We start from the raw sequence: 21119 nt of genomic DNA, 5'->3' as shown, positions 1-21119 counted from the left end.
GGGAAGGGACCTGTTGGCCCCACGTGTTGAGATCTCGGTGTTCGCACGCCCAGGGGTGATGCTGTTGATCATCTCCAGCATCTCACGGAGCTGTGCCACCATTTGTCCCTCCAATGCCGTCCTCACCCCGATACTGAGCCACCATCTCTGCTGCAGGCCAGGTTAATGCCAATTTAGGCACCAGGGGTCTTTCCACAGGTGCAGGCAGTGAGTGTTTTCCCACAGGAAGTGGGAATGTCAAACCCATTACAACCCTTAATTCAAATGCTGTTTGCTCTCTTTCCAGATAATGTCATCTTAATGTTCTCCAACTGGCTACTATTAATCTTGCACCATGGATGGACAGATCATTATGGATGGGGGGGAGAGGGGGGATCTGTAGCAGAGCTTGATCAAGCACGTTACAGAAAAGCACTGTGATTTATGTCTGTATCACACCACGTACTCAGACGGTTCCATGAGCTGGTCCCTGAGCAGGTACAGGTACATGCCCCGCACACAGTGGCATTATTTGTTTAACTAGGTGTGTAAACACAACGTGGAGGCATTTAACGGGGTATAATTAAATCCTGGCAGGAGAAACACCTTCATACAACACATAGCTGGGAAAGAGGACAGCCCCGTACCCCTCTACCCTGTTCTGGGGACCTGGCACCTCCCCAGCCCAGTGCTATCTGTGGGGCAATGCAAGGTCTTCTGCTCTCCCCAGTCCCTCTTTGTGAGGTCTGTACCCCTCTTTCTCTTCTTCTCCCCCATCAATACCAGGCTTCATTTCCTCTTCCCACACAACGCAACTCTGGGAGGAGCATCAAAGAGTTCATCCCTTCTCATCCAGCATCCCCAACCCCAGAGCCCACGGTCACCCCTTGGAGCACGTCACCCCTCCAGCATCCCCCAGGTCCCATGCACTCCCCTTAGGCCAAGCCACTGTCCTCCAGCACATCCTGCACTCAGGGACTGCAGATAACATCCTTGGAGGAGTTATTGAATCCCCACTGGGATCCAGGATCTTTGCCCAGGCCCTTTTCCAACCTCTTACTGCTGCTGGGGCTCACAGACGCCAACCCAAAAGCTACCTCTGTTTTATTCAGCCTCATGAAGCACCCCAGAGCATCACCTCATGAGGTTTAACAGCTGCTGCATTCCCTTGCTGAGATCGTTGCATTGCTGCACCCTGGGACCAGTCCAAGACCTATTGAAGCCAATGGAAAACTCCCATTGCCATCAATCAATCCGAGATGGAAGGAGGGTTTGTGAAGCCTGTGGCACCTCATGGATGAAAGGTAAAAACAGAACTATTTCCAAAGTTTACCTTTTAAAGAAACCTGATTTCCTGTGGCCAATGAAACAGCCCCAGCACTGCCTGTTGGGATGAAACCAGGACACAGTCCCTGTCCTGCAGACACCGAGCGCAGGGCGAAGTCTGCTGAAATCTCAGCACAACCTTGGAGGATGGAGAGGAGCCAAAACCCAGCCCTGCACTCACATCCAGGGATGCCACAAGCCGGGATTCAGCCCCGGTGGCCTTTGAGTGCAATAAGAAAGAACAGAAAATGAACTGAAATAAGAAGTAACGGAGGAAAAGGACAAACCAGCAGGTATCCGGGTGTGTAAGTCATCCCTTTGGAATAAGGGCCTAAAAAGGAGCTGCATCCAAAGCTGAACAGGATGTAAATGGCATCAAAGCAGACCAAGAGCACGTTGCCCTGTGCTAACAGCCTGACAAGAGGAAGTCTTGGTTGGCAGCACCAGTTTTCAGAGCAGTTTACAGATCAGTGACTTGGAGGTGGGGTTTTGCTTCTGGTTTTATGTCATTACTCTGCTTCCCAAGTGCCCTTTAGAAGCTTCGCCTTTGCTGTGCTGCCTATGAAGCAATATCCCCACAGTGCTCATGCAGAGCTCTGGAAGCACCATAACTGGGGAAAAAGAGAGTGAATCTAGGGCTGAAAGTGATGCTTTTTATTCATGCCACCACTATTTAATGACAAATGCTCTCAGTGTTTCTGATAACCTGGGGGAGGGTGCATCTATTCCTCTCTTACCTTGTGCTTTTGGCTTGTGTTAAGGAAGAGAGAACTCAGCTCTTTTCTAGTTTGGAGCCTGCTAGGAAAGGGCCCATGCTTGGCTGTTGCTTCAGTCGTGGTGGAGCAGTCCCATTGCCAAGAAAACCCTTTTAAAAGGGTCTGAAAAAGAAATCCTGGCTTTTCTGTGGGATTTCTAACACTAAAACCACCAGAAGAATTAAGAACAGGAGCAAACGAACAGGTTTGGATAACAAGATGCCAAACGTGGGCCTGCCCCCAAGCCTCAGAGCTAAATGTGTGAACAGAATGGACAGTTTGAAAGCCTTAGAGCAAGCGTGGGGATTTCTTCCTTGCAGAGGGCAGTATCCCCCTTGCAGACTCTGCAGGTGTCAGGTGTAATATCCAATGGCTCACCTCTCACTTCCCAGCAGAGCTCACAGTCACCAGCAGAGACTGAGCAGGACTCTTCTTCCTTACGGATCACCCGCTGCTCCTTTAAGGATGGGAAAATGTCATCTCACAATAGCTTTAAATGTTTCCTAGCACAGCTCTCGCCTCAGCAGCTTTAATTCCATGGGTGTCTGTGGCTGCGTGAGGACAGCAAAGGTGCAGGGTGGAAACCAACAGGAAATGGGAAGAGCCGAGCAGCTTCACCTTTTGTTGAATGCTCTGGGTTTAATTTCCTCATGGCTTTCACTGCAGAAAACTAATACAAAGGATCCAATTCAACTGTAATCTTCCACGGCTGATGCCCCAAAAGCACGTGCAGTGGTGGGAGTGGGATTGAGCAGGAGGGTAAGATCCTGAGCACATCCTACATCAGCATCAATCGCTTCCCTCCACAGCTATAGAGCTCCAAACCTCAGAGGTGAATCCACACGGTGCCTGAGCAGAACAGATCTTCATGTGAAGCACTGGGATGGTTTCTCTCCCTCCTCTTACCTGGGGGCATATCCGAGTCAGAAAAGCGGGTTTGGGGGCATTTGGGAAGAGGGTTTTGGATGCTCACGAGCAGTCACCTCCTCTGCAGGACTTATATGAGAGCTGGGTGCAAACTCAGAGAAACACAAACATAACCAAGCCTCCTGTTAAGGTCCTGTTTTAGTGATCCAGCATTTGGGACCTCACCTCACCTGGCGGCAGGGGCTGGGCTGCTCCTTCAACCCCTGGGACCATCTTTCCTCCTGCAGCAGGATGCAGGCAGCATCCAGCCCCTGGGCAGAGCATCCCCGAGCTGCCATTCCCATCTGACATTTCACTTTCCTTCAGGTTCCCTGGCAGGTTCCAGCCTCTTCAGCCATAGGAGCCGATGACCTTTCTCATTGGGAAGCAAGCAAGCAGCGTCCACAGGTCACCTCTCCCCATAGCTGCTCTACAGATTGCTGTGAGCCAAAGGGAAGCCACAGCCCTGTTGTCATCCCTGAGCTGAAGGGACTTCAGGGCCTTTAGCAACAAAAGGCTCCTGCTTTCTTAGTGTTTAAAGAAGGGTCATCAAGAGAAGCGAGGCTGTAAGGAAAAGGGCTAAAAATACCTTAATGAAACCCAAATGCATGCAGGAGGTGCAGATGGTGAGAGGCAAGGGCATAGCAGCGCTGCACGAGCACAGCCTGCTTCTCCCTGCTACCCATGTTATTTTTATACCAAGGCTATGGTGAAACTTCCTGCCTGTAATTCCTCACCTGGGGATGCTGAACGAGCAGCTTCTTGTGAGAACTCCAGAGCTGAGGCGTTGATACCATGGGTTAGTTATAACCGGGTACATCAATCCCAACCTGCGCTCCTGGTTCGGGTAACTCTCAGCATCACACTCTGGATGCAGGCGTTTGCTCCCATGGATCTGAAGGGATTTCACCGCTGAGATTTTTCCCCCTATTTGCTGTTTTCCAGCTCTATTCCTCAGCTGATTTGCAGGAACTCCTTGGAGACGTTGAACAAGGACAGACCCTGGTGCGGCGCTGCTTTAAACCCCAAATGACAAACCTCAGCACCCGAATAACCAAACCCCTCCATCCTTGAACCCGGCCCCTGGTTTTCAGGGCAACCTTCTCGTCAGCACAAACGCCTCCATTACCAGCCACGAGGACTCTCATTTTGAATCAGCCTCCTTATTAAGATAAAAGCATAAATAAATGAGAAACGCTCAGCTGTCCCTGGGTTATCACAATACAATAAAAGACCATTTCCATTCCTATGCATTTTTTAATCCCCTTTCATTTCCACGACACAAACCTGGTAATCAGGCATTAGTGCCCTTGTTGAACCTTACAGATGATGACCCCCCCCCTTGCTGTTCCACAGGCTCATGCTCTGACCTCCCGGAGGGTTCGTGGCCCCCCTGGTGCTAACAAGGAGCACATCTGGAGTTGTCTCTTACTTTGATCACTTGGTTTTAAAAGGGAAATAAAAGGGATGACCTCAAAAGTTCCAACAAGTTTGTGACTCATCTTTTCCTGCATAGCCATTAATTACCTGATATTGAAATTAGGGTCCCTCAGAGACCTCAAAGAGAGGCGACGCAGACCCCGGTGACTTCAAGGCAGCTTTGTTTCGGGGTTGTTGCTCACAGAAGAGCCAGTTCCACCTGCATCCCCCTGCTCCTGACCAACAAATGTCCACGGGCAAAGCAGCCAGGGAAGAAACCCCCCTGAAGCTGGCACTTCGCCCTTTTACTTGTCCTTCCTGAGGACACCAGGTGAGGTCAGAACAAACCCTGCCCAGCCATGCTGTGCTCATGGTAACCCGAGGCGATCGGAGGGCTGTGAGGTTCAAACCTAACGCAGAAGCTGGTTCCCATGGATTAAGGTGCTGAACTCAGTGATGAAACCCGCACGGGAGCGGGCTGTGAGGCTGATCCGTCCCCTCCCACATGTACCTGCACTGAAGCCATCACGTGAGCCTGTACCCAGGTCACACTGGCAGAGGTGTGAGCGGCAATAGGAACGTTGGAGGTTTCCATGCAGTGGTGGGTACAAGCTATTGAATCACAGCCAAGCCTCCTGCTTGCCCACCCTGCTGCGAGAGACATCTCCCACCTCCAGGCTCACTGGGACAGAGCAAGAAGTGACTGAATCCCAGCTAAACACTGATAGAAACACAACAACAGGGCAGTCACAGAGGTGTAAAGACCACTGGTCCTAGTTCTGCCTTTATGCAAACCCTCCATCAGCAGTGATGCAGCTCCTTTGGGAGGTTTTGCCCATCTTTGGCACTCACACACCTAGGATCAGACCAAGCATTGGAGCCAATGCTCAAAATTCAGCTCCAATTCACCATTTGTGCTCTCACAGCTCAGTGAGGACCAGCACCCAAGGCAGGACTGCAGCATCACTGCACGGTGAGGAGCTCTAAGCCTCCTAGTGAGAGACAAACATCCTGATATTTAACCTGCATTTTCACCTTGAAAAGCCTTTTGCAAACCCCCAGAGTGGTACTGACAAGCCTCACTGAGACCACATGTACTGAGTTTGCATGAAAGATGCTTTCACTCACCTGCCAGCCCTGGGATGCAGGTCAGATGAATCTCCTTTCACTTACCATCATGGCTTAAAGATGTCCTACAGGAGAACCTGGGTCTCACCTCTGCCTGCAGGAACACTTCAGGGTTCCAGAGCACACAGGCAGTGGCGTGCAGGAGACCTGGTGAGGCTTTGATGGGCTTAGCTGAGAACACTCATCTGTGGTCCAAGAGCTTGTATAAGCACAGGCTGGTACCCAGAGCGCGAGGGCTGTAAGGTAGGCCCAGGGATGCTGTCCTGCTGCGGGGGGTGCTTCTCAGTAGAACTTAAGGATGCTGGGAGAGACCAAAGGGAAAAGGCAAGCACCCCGAGTCCTCTCAAAGCCCTTCTCCAAAAGCTGGGTCAGGAACGATTCTGGCTTGAACCAGCCCTTTCCCCTCTCCCTGCTTACATGAACTGGGTTCGTATTCTACTGTGGGTTGCGCTCGGTGGTGCAGAGCTCCCAGTTAACCCAGGGACTAATTCCAAATAGGTATTTGTTTCCAAGCCGGCATTAAAACCTTCGCAGGAAGGTAAATGTACAAGGGAGGGAAGCAAACGGGAAGGCTTTGGTTAGAAAATTAAAGTTGTTTGCCATGGCTTGATGGCTTAATCAGCCGATCGATATTGCTCACAGGGCAGGCAGGGAGGGAGCCATGAGCCGCCATGAAAAATGCATGAGGGGACAACAGAGACCTGGGAGCAGAAAATTAAAAAGTCAGCCTGTTACATTTGTCCAATATTGGCAGAGAAATTAAAGTGGTTTTTTTTTTGGGGGGGGGGGGGGGTGCTGGGAGCTGGCTGCAGCCTGCGCTGTGCAGCTGCTGCTGGTTCCCTTCAGCAGAGAAACTTTCACATTAATTAAGTTGCTTTCTTAGCACTAAGATGGATTTTGTAACCTTTAGCACTCGCTGGCACCGGGAGCACAGGCGGTGGGGCTGGCACACGGGAGAATCAAACCAGGTCTCTTCACACCGGGGGTGCGAGAGCAGAGCGCGAGCGGGGCAAGTGATACCAAGGGGATGCTGAGCGGGGTGAGGCAATGCCCTTTTCCTGCACTGTTAGGTGAGGTTAATACATCACTGGAGTATAAACAACAAGGATGCTGCTTGGACATACAGAGCCCGAATCACTGGAAGCAGCACCATTGTTTCTGTGTGTAGATTGGTTTCCTTTGGCTGCTACTGCTCTGGCAGCAGCCCTTGCCTTGCAGAGACAGGCGTCAAGAGAAATGCAGTCTAGAATCACAGAATGGTTTGGGTTGGAAGGGACCTTAAAGATCATCCAGTTTCAACCCCCAGTAGGGGTCAGAAGATGCTCTAGAAGAGGTGAGAGACAAGCACCCTTTACGGATCACAGCCCTCGCTGTTTGCCTCAAAGAGCAGAGCTGTGTTAAAAGCTGCAACAAACTCCAACGATTAAAAGCAGCAAGGTTGCTCATCCTGCAGCTGAACTGCTCTTTGTCACCCGCCCCTGTTAACTAAGGGTGAAATAATAGTGCCCATTACCCAAGCTACAAAGCGGGGGAAGAACACCACAATGCTGTGTGGTGGGAATGGCTTTTTTGTTAGGAGCAACCTCCCACCTTCTATTCCTCACATTCCAAACTCAAAATGAGCCTCTGCTCAACTGGAATTCCCCATCTCAGCAATAACCCAGCGCTGGCCACTGAGCACTTGGACCTCAGGGCAGTGAGCAGAGCCCAGCACACGCTGCAGTTCATAAGCTTTAGATGAGTTTAGGGTAGAATTCTACTCTCCAAGACAGAAATACCTCAACCTGTTGCACTCGAAGGCTTGCAGGGATGGAGATCACTGTTTCTTCCAGGGCCTCTATGAGAGAGGAGATTCCCTCCTGCTGCAGTTCCTGGGGGAAGGAAGGTGACCAACAGGTTTGCACGTCTCTAAGACAATTATTTTTGTGCTGAGGTACCAACAGTGGATTTTATGCCTTTCCATCAGGCTCGCCAATTACAGGTTTAAAATACCAGGCTCAATTAACACAGAGTGGCTGATGCCGTTTCCTGCAGCTAATTAACAGTACCAAGGCTTGATGCCACACACAACACTTTAGTGAACGTCAGGACTTGCTTTCTGCACCGTTATTTCAGCATAAACAGGCTGGAGCGGTGCCTAAAGCAGGTTAGATACCATATTATGACCTTTATATTAACAAAAAATAAAAGGCTTACACTATCAGAAGCCCAAAGCTTCTAATTAGTGCAGTAATGGGACAGAGAGCAGGGATGCCTGTCTACAAGGCGCTCTCTCATCTAAGATGCACACGTTGCTCTGCCTTGGGTGATCTTTGCACCAAGAAGGCTACCTGGGTCAAACAATAGCAGGAAAAGCTGTCATTAGGCGATTCAACTGCAGGTGGATTTGAAATGGCCTTTACCCCATATGGCAATGGTTGTGTTTGGTGATTGGGAATAATTAAAAATAAGAAGTTAAAAGGGATCAGATCTCACTTACCAGCATCCTCAAACACGTACACGTTCACTCTTCTTCACTTGTGCCTCTGAAGGAAGTCACACACACGCTTTTTCCTCTCTTTTACAGAGCCAGCCTTGCACAGATTTGTGTAACTAGAAAGCTGCAATTCCCACCTCGCAGTCCTTGCAGGAAGGAGCTGCTGTCTTTGGGAGCTCAGTCTTTCACGATACCAGCAACTACAGTTAATTTAGTACCACGCAAGTACAGGGTGATACTGAAGTTCCTTCATTTTTCAGTTTTCACAGCTATAAAATGGGCTGTTTCATAAATGCTACAGGTGCAAATTATATTAAACAAGTGCTTTAAAGTCTCTGAGCATCTTATTTCAACTGGGTTCTTCCCCTTCCTGCCCTGTTTTTGTGTCCCCTTCATCCCCTTCTTTTTCTTAAATGTGATTAACTTCACACTCCTTGCTGAGAACCAAACCCAACTTTGCCACCACCAAAGCCCCTGAGAAGGATATCTTTTCCTTCTCCAGCAGCTTTTGTAAGCAGAAGGAACCTTATAACTCAGTCTGTAGCATAACACCTTAATGTCAATTCATCTGGAAAGTCACCGAGTGACAAAGCTTCAGACCTCCCTTACCAGCTCCCAAAAGGAAGCTTATTACCAAAGCCTTTGTGGCTTGTAAAGGAAGCAAGAGTGCACTAGAGGGAATCACAGTGGAATTAATCCAAGTGGCTATCAGGAGCTGACAGATGAAATGACAGCCCTGAGGAAAATCCCAGAGAAGACACAATCTGCTACAGTCCCAGTCAGGACCAAGGACCTTCCCCAGCTTTGGGTGAAGGAAAAATGGCTGAGGCTGGTCAGAGCTGAGTACTCCGAGTGCAGTGATTACTGGGAGGGATCATACTCTTCCCTGGCACGTTGCAGGTAAATTTTACATCCCATAGGAAACATGGTGTATGTGTCTGCGCTGCAGAAGCTGTGCTTTAGGGATGAATTCTTTCACTACTTCCAGTCTTAAACCATGACAAACTGTCACTGCCCATCACACGTGTTCCAACCACTTAATACATGCAGATTATGCTAATGTTTTTCATTACAATCTTAGCAAAGGGAAACATCTGTTGCCCCCACCTTAGACAGTACATTGCATCTTCCAAGCTGCCACATGCCTTTGAAATTCCATGCTCGATCAGCACCATAATCTCTTCCACATACCCCCACCCCGCCCATATCAGCATTCAGATAAGCAGCCTTGCAACAACCACCCCCCATCCTATCTGCAGGATCTTTAAATGTTTCCAGTTTTTCTAAAGAAAAGAGCAGCACTGAAAATTCCCCACCAAACCCAGGGATTCTGTTGATCAAATAAAAAAAAAATAAACCATCACAAATTCTGGAATATAAAATTTATTTCAAACTTGTAAAAGTCTTCAACATTGCAAATTCTGTCACAAAACACAAACTGTACACAGGTATTTTCACTAAGGTTTAGAATAATGACTTCTTACTGTCAGATGCCCCCAGACATGTCATTTCACCTCAGAAGTATCAAGTGATCACACACAGCTCCTTACCATCCTCTTCAAAATCCTTTAGTCTCACATGTGCCTTGCAGAGCGTTGGCTTTTAGAGTCAAATGTATTAGTGCAATCTCACTACTGAGTACAGGGTGAAAGGTTCAGAAACGGAATCATCTATCAAACCATCAGCTCTCTTCCAAGCCCCACGGATTGTCCACCCCTCACGTTATCAGGGTCTGGGCTTCTACTGCCTGCAAGTGTCATGGAAAGCTTCAAGCGTTCGGAAATCCCTCCATGTGGGTGGCAGGCCATCCTGCAGAAACTTTCCGCAGCGCTGGCATGGAGCCTGGAACAGCTTTATGTAACTTCTTAACCAGGTCTAAAAGGAAAAGGGAGAGAAATTAAGAAAACTGGAGAGATGTTCCCCTTTGTCATCATTCTTGTCAAACAGCGATAGTGGCAAGGACAGAGAATGTACTTTGGCGAGGCCCCAGCGAGGTATACAGTGATTTTATAAACACAACCATGCCCAAGATTACAAGGTCACTGTATAGCTGAATTCCCACTTTATTAATCATGTTGTGCTTTTTTAAGTCACTTAAGCGAATTTGTTAATAGAAATTCTTGCACTCTGAGCAGGAGGTATTTGTAGCTAGAGAAACTACACTGATGGAAGGCAAGTTTTGTAATGTCCCTCATATTTTTACTGGAATATAATTGTTCTTGATGGGTACCTCCTTCAAGCAAATATTGGTTTGTCTCTTCCTATGATCATCTATCACACCCCTGCTGCAACCATACTGCAGCAGTCTCAACTCTTCATAGCTGAAGATATAAGGACTTTCACAACAAGCTAACTTCCTCTCTAATGTGATTTTAAGATCAATATTCATTGGTCACAAAAATACTGTACCATTTTAAATCTGATTACACTGACAAATATATATATATATAAAAAAGGCTAGTGCAGAACAACACAGTAAGTTTAGGTGTTCCTAGGTACAGTTCCTGCCTCTATGATAATGGAAACAATCCGTTCTACATAGCAATGAGCATTGCATAACTCAATTCTCGAGATACACAGCTAAAAAGCACCTAGGCCAGCAGATTTATACTGTGAAGAATGCACATGAATCTTGTCATTTAAAGTCCTATTGAATAGCATCGATGAGAGAAAACTGTTTTCTGAAGAGGTCAGCTGAGTTTATTGAAACAAATCCTTCCATCTTCATCAGAGCCTTCTCTATAGCAACCAAACCTTTGGACGTCAATAACTGTCCTCCAAGAGAACTAGATCTTCTCTGGGTTTAGCAGTGAATACAAGGACAAGGGCAACAGAACACTAGAAGTAAATTGCTGTTATTTACTCGAGTTTGGATGGGCTTTCCTTGCAATACAGAGAAATCAAATTTGGATGGGCTTTCCTTGCAATACAGAGAAATCAATTTACAAAAATACGTAAATGAAGTTAAATTGTGCACTTGAGACATCTGTTGACAGCAAGGAGAAAAGAAAAGGGTTCTTCATCCCCATCAGAAAATAAGGACATCATTATATCCTGTCATGTGGATTGCACAACTGATGTGGAAGGACCAACACTTCTGGTGTACAGCTGGTTTTGCTTTCTTGGAAGTTTCAAGAGTTTTATCAAATTGAGAAGGCAGCTCCATGGCTTAACCAAAGGTGCTACTCATCCTATTAAATCCTAGTTTTCAGAAGTGTGTTAAACATGAATTTGACCACTAAGAGCTGCTCTGAAAAGCATTTCAAAATTAGATCAAGATGCACTCCAAGAGAAAAGACCTTTGCAAACCTCTCATCTTAGTGGCTGTTTCATTAAATAAAGAAACCAGCACAGCAGGTAAGGGAGCCTGACTGTTCTGAAATTACACAGCTGAAATTAAAGATGCAAAGATATAATAGAACCAATGCTACTGTATACACCTAAGGATTGTGAATGACAAAATTAGATGGTACCAACTGGGAATCTCCTCTTACCAGAGAACTTCCAGCAGAGCAGACTTAACTACATTTAGAACTCAACTTCTTGCACAGTATGAACAGCATGAAAGGGCTGGGCCATAAAGAAGCATTCGGTTGAGTTTTTCCTACTGTCTTTCTAGCTGGTCCTATCCAGACCAACTCTGCAAACAGGAATCTTCATGCTAATATTGAGAACTGTGACAGAAGAACCATATACAGCTCAGTCTTCCAAAACTAATTATTGCAGGGTAGTGAGAATGAGCTCTTCATTCAGGTATGAGAAACAAGAATTGCAATCTCTACTGTCTAGCTTGTTTAAACAGGGGAAATTACAACTGCATCAGAACTGTTTAATGTCAATCACTGTAAGGGCACTGAAGTCAGTCTGTATGAAAAATGTATTTTCCAATACACTTACCATGAAAGATCTGACTACCACATCTGGCATTTGAGGCAGCTGGTAGTGCAATAGAGCAGTGGTTGCGTGATCTGTCACCTGTAACAGGTAAAAGGAGAACATACCCTTATTCATCTGTACTTTAGACAAAGAAGTGTTTATCTGCAGGAAAACAGTATAAATTCCATGGGGAAGTAGCAAACCAAGGATTCCAAGACATTCTCAAGGTAATTCTGGGTAGCTTTTGCCACTGGCCTTCCATTCCCTCTGCCAGCTTCACACAAGGATCAGTTGAAGCAATCATGATAAATAACTGTATGCATGCAGTAAAATCAAGCACACCTTTGGAAGTTCATAAACATGATAAAACCTAATAGCGTTGGTAAAAGAATCTAAACTGGTGGCTAACGTGAGCCAAGGGATGAGGAAGGCAACCAGCTCTATGCCATGTGGAATAACTCTAAACTAACATGCTTCGACTACCAGCCCAGCCATAAAAAGCTAAAGAAGCCCCAACCCTTTTGTACCAAATAAAAGCATCCATAGCAAATAATTTGCTTCCCTTTCACATACCTACAGCATAAGAGCAAAATCTATGCTCCTGTGACTGTCTTCTGTGAAACCATAAGTAAGCAAAGTCACTGAACAAACCGTGCCAGAAGAAAGCACTCTGGTCTTCTCTTTGTATGTTTCCTTTGGTCAGTTTTTTTACAGACAATATATTCTCTTAACCTGGGCTGATTTGCTCAACAAACAAACAAACCATTGTCAATAACGCAGCTAAATTAAATACTTCTGAAGACCAATTTATCAGAGGTTATGACTTCCCAAAACCCCCCTAAGCTTTGGTTCTGGCCTTTTCTACTGAAGAAAAACAAACAACAAAAGACCTCAATATTAAAATGCATTTTAACAGAAAAGATTTGAGTATGCTCCTCTTCATTTCCTAATGGGGAAGAGCTAAAATATTTAACTCTTGCAGTCCTATTTCAGGTTGCTTACATTGAGCAAACAGCAGTCAAGCTCTCAGTTTCATTTCATTTGAAACCAGGGATCAATTAATATGCTTATGGTTTATAAATACTTGCATTACTAAAGGATTTCTAATAGAAAGGTTTTTCATTTCCCAGACAGAGCCGTAACAAGATCTTACATCTGGGAATTACAGCTAGGCACAGTACATATAAAATGTGTATTGTTCTGTGTATAGTAACAAAAATGATTACAGAAAAATCAGGAAAACCAATGCTTTGGTAGGATTTAATTATTCTTTTAAATCACTGCCAATTTTTGCTTTTTCTGGAAGGAGGCAGTTTGACAGCTCTGATACAATTCACCCAAAGTAACTCAGCCTGTCAGCTTCTGAAGTTATTAGCACAGTCAACAACTTGCTTATTCCCAGAAGTTCAAGGCTGAATGCAGAAAATACTGGCAAAATTCTTTAGGCTGGACTATTAAAGAACTCGAGACAACACAACCATGAGAGCTCTTTCACATCTTGTAACTTCTAAATCTATTAATGGTCCCCATCAGTAATATCAAAGCATCCAACAAATGGCACAATTGCTCAGTTAATGATTAAATTGTATTTTCTACTTCTAACATGGAGAAGTAGTGCTCTTCTCAAGGCTTGTCTATGTATTTCCCATGGTGTGTCTATATCCTATAGCCAATTTTGAGTAAGATGAAGAGTGAACAGAAAATACAATTGCTATTCCAATCTGAACTCTACTTGTTCCCAATCTGCAGTCAGCCAAACTTTCTCTGGAGAAAGGGAGGCTCATGCTTGAAGCTATTCAGTAAAAGACATATTCCTGAATAAATCCATGTATAGACAAGCTCTAATTCACACCATACAAAACTTCCTCCACAGAACACTACATCAAATCAGTCTGTCCTATACCAAATCTAGTTTTAAGTTGCACTACAATTTTAGAAACAGATTCTGCTCGCATCAGTCGCGCACAACTCCCTCCAAAAGCAGCTCCATTCAGCATGAACAGGGACATATGATTCTGACATTTGGAAGGGAAAACTTTGGGGATTGTGCACATTGCTGTTAGTTTGCAAAAACAAGTCACAAAATGGATCTCAACCTGCTTAAACCATTTGTATGTCACCACATGAAAAATAATATTAGAAATCAGGTGATTAACTGTGCATAAATAGCACAGCAGAACTCCAGTCAGTGCTTTCTTTTAAACACATCTCTGCAGTGTTCAAAAATGCCTGCAATCCAAGCCCTACTCGCTATATGAATTCTTTTAAGATGGTTCTTTTAGAGGATAGTACCAGACATGTCAAAGAATAGAAAGTTCTGAAGGTATTTATGAGCAACCACCCTCCTTCTGCTGTATTTCTACTTCTAACAAACTGCCTTTTCTTTTTCCTCCTTGAACAACAAAGTTGCTTCCTCTTGGCAGAAGAAAGTTGCTTAAAAAACATGCTGCTATTAACAAATTTAAACTGACTGGCCACTTTGGCACAGTCGCACATATGCTGTTCCTATTGTAATGTAAAGCTAATGAGATTCCACAGGGAGATAAAAGCCATCCCGGCATTGCTAGAACACTAATAGTGTTTTCTGAGCAAAACAGAGCTGATTTCTACCATAAGCAAATGCTGATAAAATGCTTCTAAAGAAGATCAAAGTGGGTGTGAAAAGTGAGGAAGAGGAGTAGGGAAAGACCCCGTCAACCCACCCAGCAAAGAATGATACCAAACAGAAAAGAGCTGGGCAAATGATACAACAGGCAGTGCATGGGAGGAAGAATTAAACCCCTCCCAAGATAACAGAGATGATGACAGAAAGCACACACTGACCAAGAGTAAAAAAGATGGGGGAAAAGAAAAGAGGGGAGGGAGGGGGATTGAAGATCAATACCAGGCTTACTAATGGCAATACGATTTCACACCAGAGCAAAGCAAACTGCATAGGCGCCAGCTCACTTAAGGGACATGCTTTTGCTTCCAGCTAAGTTGGAATCACAAACTAATTTATTCTGGGTGCAGGATGACATTTTGTACATTTCAGGGTTTTGTTTTATCTTATTAGCTTCTCTTTTATTGCTCTACCTTACCTACTGCTATCTAAGTTATCAGTCACTTTCTAATTTCTCTTTTTTATATGGGCACATATTCAGAAGAGCACACATTGATTGGGATAGATGTTACTGTGGACCTCGGAATAGATTTTCAAGAGATCTTGCAGAAAAGCTCAGTATTTCACAAATCATATATTGAAAAGCACCTGGAATTTTTGTCCGAAAAAAGGCAAGACAGGGCAATTTCCTGAAGCACAATTTTGCTAAACAAAATACCTATTGTTTAAATAAGCACTTGAGACAGAACAAAACAGACTCCAGTTACATGGAGAAATGAAACAGGCACAGACTCAATCTGAACAAGAAGACTTCCCTTCTTGTTAATAATTACATGGCCTGAGATTTTATTTCCTTTTCTCCTTTTTGCTTCCAAATTCAAGTTGACTGTAACCATGTACTTCCTAAATGTATCTCTGCTCCCTTGTCTCGGGCACCGTATACAGCAGGAATACAGAACAGACTGACACTGGATCAAATCTCATCTTCACTATGACTTTGTGCTAATTAAATCCCATGTACTTGTCACTTCGTGAACAGCCAGACCCCAACAAGTGAGCAGGGGTGGTCGGGTGGCTGCAAGAAACAACCTGTGGAGTGGGGAGATGGGAACTCCTGGCTCCCCTTGTGCAGCCCCCTGCTCAGTAAAGCAAGAAACAGCTCATGAGACCCACACCAGTGATGAGCAGAAAACAAAATCCCCGTTACTTGTCCCTACCAAGCCAACAGCAGTCATTTCTAGAGCATTTCTACTCACTGCTCTGCTGAAACGTGGTGACACATTGAAAAAATGGCATTATTGGGCCTTCATGACACTTGTTGGTCATACAGCATTCCCAAAGCTGAAAATTCATTAAAAAACCCCAAACACTGTACAATTCACAGGTTGAGAAAGCTGAACAAGTGCTTCCTCTAACTGGACTAAACAGCACAAGAGCAAGGACCTATGTTACAGCTTTGCTACACCTGGCATAAAACCTAAAGCATGACAATACAAACATCACAGGCTAAATTACTGAAGCTGTATCTCTCCTAGCATTTCATCTCACTGCCACTCAACAGGCTTTCCAAAAGGAGGCACAAAACTTCCTTTAAGATTCATAACTTTCCTTGCCACTCACTTATTGGTTTATTCCCTCAAGTACAGCACTGACAACTCCATCTAATATAAAGGGATTCTCTAACTCCCCTGAAAGGGTTTTTAATTTTTTTCTAAACCCTGCTAAGTTCATGGCCTTAGCAGGAGCCTGTAACAATGAGTTCTGGAGGACGATCACAGCACTACAAGGGAAGAAAAAAAGGAAGTTATTTTATTAATGTTTAGACCTTTTATAGTGTGGAAAACCGCACGAGTGCCTTTCTTCATTTCCAAGGATTCCCATTACTCAACCTTCTCTCCAGGAACACATTTGAGTCTCTCTAGAGGGAATCTGGTGCACAGAACCCAGTGCCCGAGAGGCGCTCGGAAGGATGATAGATGGTGCCTCTATGAACAGGCACAGATGCACTGCACACAAATCCCTTTATACAACCTTCCTCACTCCCAGTTCAGTAAAACACTATGAGACTTTTCTGAAGAGCAGGATTTATCACCTGTTTTCAGAGCTCACAGAGTGTTTAAGTTTTTATTTCACACGTTCTGCTCGTTTGGACTGGGTCTCAGGGATTTCATTTTGCCCAAGGAGGTCTTTGAACAGAGCAAGTACTGATCATGCACCAGAGCAGTCACACAGGTGACCCTGGAACAGTCCATCTCCTCTCCTTGAACAGGCATCATCAATAGCCCAATATCTGCCTCATGCATGCATTCATCCTGCATGTGATTTTGTTCTGAGATTATTGACAAGAATACATCTTCATACATTACAATACTTATGTGCCCTTGTAGTGGTGAAAACTGTGCTCCTGAGTTCCATCACGTTGGGATCATGCAGCTCACAAGCAGCTGGATAGGCACAATCAGCTTCTCAAAGGTGAGGTGAAAACATGCTTGAGAAGGAAGTTTAATGTCTGCCATATCAAGCCAAAACAAAACCAGTTTGTGGCACACTAAAACTGAGAGACCATCTAGGTGAAAATATGAATGGGACTCTGAAATCAGAATGAAATATATGGAATGAAATACCTATGTACCAGAATGAAACAGCCAAAATTATTACATTACACAGCAAAACAAGCTATGCTGCTTTCAACTGAGCAGCTTGGTAAATGAAACAATTAATGTTTGACACCATGTCCCATTGTGATCCACTCATAGCAGTTCACTATTCTGTATTTTCACCTATTTTTTGAATGTAAAGTTATGAATACTGCACCACTCTCTACAATATGTGTTTTTTTAATCCTCTGGAATTATCCAGCCCTCATGTACACTCTTCTTCCCACCAAGATTTAAGCCCCCTAAAATTTCCTTATTTCCCGTTTCCTTCCTCCTCTAGCACTAGTGGATCATGAGATGCAGGGAGGTTTAAGATACAATAAGGAGGTTTAAGATCAAAACAGTTGCCAGCTCCTGTGGAGTTTAAATGTCAGACCAACATGGAAGTCTGCAAAACCTTTTCTTAGCTCTTTGTGCTTTTGCCCTTTCAGCCTTCCCTCTCTTATTTTCCAGCTCCATTCTCTGAATCTAACCCTGCTGGTAGATTCAATGCCTATAAAGCTTATTCACCCCAGGACCAGATTCAAGGAATCTCCAGGGAACTTTGAAAATGACTGTACACTTTAACAGTAATGGCCCTCCAGGAGCCGTCCCCCATCAAATTATACACACTTGGGTATCCTGCCTAATAATAAGGAGAGAGAAAAGGCTTGCTGACACAGCCAACGTTTGCAAACAAAGAGTCAGGACAAATTTAGCATCGTTTGACAGGGTTGGATTGAAGATCAGAGGTCTCTGGTCCTTAACCTAGAAAGTCATGCTGTAAACCCTGTGAGGATTTTGACAGGCCTGCAGCTACCACAGACAGGTATCTTGTGAGCTCCAGATGTTGTTATATTGTCATTGAAGACAGAGTTTGAGAACTTGGTCCAGCTTTTAAAGAGAAGCAGCCCTGCCCTTCAGAGGGATGACTGATTTCACAGTGTTAGAGGCAGCAGAGCTGAAAGGGCTGCCCAGCCTCCATGGGGGAAGCTGTTAACCATCCACATTTTTCCTTCTCAGCTCAGCCTTTCCACATTGTGTTACTGGTGACTGCCACGAGAAACACATTTCAAGAACATTCAGATGTGCTCTGACGCATTTACTGATGACTTTTTTAATGGCATGAAAACACTTGTTCTGAAGATCCTGCAGTATGGATCCTACACTAGCAACTGAGTAAAATAAAACAGTGCTAAAGAAACCATTAATTCCCTTAATTTTGCTCCTGCTAAATCACTAGTCCTGGGTATTCTAAATGGCTACAAGTGCAGGTTCAGAGAATGAAGAAATCAAACCAAGCACAGCACCAGAGAGAGAAAACTTACTAAGCTGAACCATGGCATTTTCTATCATCTGTTTGAAAACTTGACCTAGGTCCTGGCTTTAATTTCTTCAACTACCAGCTCAACAGCACAGAATCTATTGATTAGAAATACCATCACCTTGCATTTTTATCACATTTTTCATGCGAGAGTCAGAGAGCACTATGGAACCAATTCAGCAATAGCTCCTGTGAAGTCAGCAAGTATTACCCCAGCCTAAGGGAAGCAGAAAACTGATTCAAAGACAGGTTAAGGTGCCCAAGGTAACACAGCGACAGAGCGTGGAGCAAAACCCATAAAATCACTGTAAAAAATGCAGGGAGCAGTTCAACTGGCTTAGAGGCAACCCCTTCTCCTGCAGTCTTTCCAAAACCTCACAGTTTATTATCATTTTGCACAAATTACATCCATATGACTTAACCCTTGCCAGTTATTCTAAACCAAAACATCCAGGATCTGATGCCCAAATGAGCTTACAACCACACACACATGGGGAAACTGAAATGATGCACTTAATTATAGAACCTTACATTTATTCCATTGCAAAAACTACTTCAGAGCACACTGATAAACAGGTTACTGAGATATACACTGCTTTACTTCTTGCTGTATCACCCTACTTGACACTAAACATAATATTTTTGAGGAGCAAGGAAAAAAGGAAGAATATTTAATCCACTAACCTCTGGGGTAGAGAATCAACTGCAGCAAAATTCTGCTTTAATGCTAGGCAGAGAGGGAGAGCAACCAACCTCCCTACAAGCTGTCCTTTGATCTCTAGCAGGTTAATATCATAGGTCAAACATCTTCCCTTCTGACTGCATCTGAAATCTTGGAAGGAAGATACACAAATACAGCCAATATGCCATTCTTTTGACCCCTGCTTTTATGCCCTTTCAGGTCCCTAACCCCCATTTGTTACACAAACTACAGAAGCAGATGAAAGGAAGCCAGTGTACTAGCTGGAGACTCAAGCTCCTTGAACTCCAGCTTGAAGGTAAGGAAACTGGAATTTAAACCTGGATCAGTTTGAACTTACAGCATTTTTGACAAGAGGCCTTCAAAGAGAACCCTTCTCTTCCCTGCCTGGAAAATTGTGAGATACAGATATTTTCCAAAACACTTCAACCTTCTTAAGAGCTTTATATTCACTGCTCCCATTCTCTCATTGGTGTTTTCTTACTTTCTGGAATGACACTCATTCCAGTAACTTACTCCTTTTCCTTACACCATCATGGGCAGAGAAGCAGGCAAAAATATCATAATGGAAAAAATATCAAAACTCATTTTGAAAGGGAGTTCTGCTGATTTATTAAACTCAAGCCCTCGGGAGTGGGAGGACAACCAAAATCAGTGAAAACAACAAAACAAAATGAACCTGAAACAGTCCTTCCTCCCCCAAAAGATTCAAGCTCAAAACCAAGAGTGCTTGAAGATTCATTGAGAAATTTCAACATAACAGTAGTATAATCTCCAATTTCATATTTCAAACCATAGACTGGAATTGTGATGGGAAATAAATCCAAATTAAATAGCAGTAGAAGTGATCTCCTTTTCTATTCACAGTTTTCCACTATTACAGATTATTGTTTGTTATTTGCAAGTTATGGGGACAACGGAATAACTCTTGAATTCTTTTACATAAGGGCCTAGATAGTTAAAATAAACTCTGCATATCTCTCATATGCATTATGTAGAGAGAAATTATGTGCCTTACCTTCTGAAAAACTTGATAGTTGGATTTAGACCATATGTCAAGCTACAGCAGGAAAGAAAAAAAGAAGAGTTATATATTACCACATGTAAAGAAGAAGCTTTATGGAGAAAAAAAAGCTAAGCAGCTATTGAAATTAAAAGAGTAAGTAAAAGTTTTATGGAGACATATTTCTTAGTTCACTATTTTGGGCCACTGCCTTCACCTGTTGCAATCCAAGAAAGGGAACTGATGATACAAGATTTCCTTTGTGTTGCAATGAAGAATGAACATGGTTCATCCCAGTTTCAATTAAAATGATCTATACAAGACCTGTTGAATTAATGCGCTCTCTTTAAAACCAGCAAAATCTTCATTTGTATGGGGCTGTGGCTGATCTACACAAATATTCATCAGCTTCAGTCTGTTTCTAAAACGAGGGCATTTTTACTCAGTTTCTGCTTGTCTTGTGTCTGAATAAGTGATTCAGTTACAAACGACTCAAAGAACGTTTAGCTGAATTAAGCCAAAGCACTGGTCTACTGGGGCTAAATAAAACATCCCTTAGGAAACATCATTTACATTTGCAGACAAAAATCAGTAAAACATCAATAAAACAGATTTAAGGTTGTAGATAATTGCACACATCCATGACTTAAATGTGTTCAGCTATATACGAACTGAAAGGACTAAAACTGAAGTAAGTTTTATTAGCCCTGGAAAGCAGAAGGTAAGGCTGTGTTTGTTAAACAACTAAATGGCTCACATGTTAAACAACTTCAACTGACATGCTAACACTCTTCTAGCCCAGCCCCGTGGAATATCTTGTACTCTGTCAAGGAAAAGCAGCAGGGAAAACCAAGAGGAACTTCTGTCAATCCCAGACTTGCAAATCGCTTTTTTTTTCCCCTACAGATGCCACTGTACTCAACAACTCTGTATTGTCACAGGTAAGGTGTCCGATACAGTGTTAACCAGAGGAATCTGTCTAGACAAAA

General features: G+C 44.0%; 1 protein-coding gene across 3 annotated transcripts in view; it reads right to left on the bottom strand.

The window, feature by feature from the left end:
- Positions 1-9356: 9356 nt before the first annotated feature.
- MED27 (mediator complex subunit 27) overlaps positions 9357-21119 on the bottom strand; it is an 85078-nt gene continuing 73315 nt past the window's right edge. For 2 of the 3 annotated variants that reach the window (XM_061476815.1, XM_061476813.1), the window contains 3 exons: positions 20146-20187; positions 11887-11964; positions 9357-9864 (listed from right to left, as the gene is read on the bottom strand). In XM_061476815.1, the coding sequence (XP_061332799.1) occupies positions 9730-9864; positions 11887-11964; positions 20146-20187 (255 nt within the window). In that variant the 3' untranslated portion in view covers positions 9357-9729. The remainder of the gene's footprint in view (positions 9865-11886; positions 11965-20145; positions 20188-21119) is intronic. The other variant, XM_061476814.1, reaches the window with a different exon arrangement.

This window comes from Pezoporus flaviventris, unplaced genomic scaffold, assembly GCF_033815535.1.
Source record: "Pezoporus flaviventris isolate CSIRO_AGI_PZ_B2104156 unplaced genomic scaffold, CSIRO_AGI_Pfla_v1 ptg000097l, whole genome shotgun sequence".
Taxonomy (NCBI): domain Eukaryota; kingdom Metazoa; phylum Chordata; class Aves; order Psittaciformes; family Psittacidae; genus Pezoporus; species Pezoporus flaviventris.
This window is presented reverse-complemented; position numbering and strand designations above follow the sequence as displayed.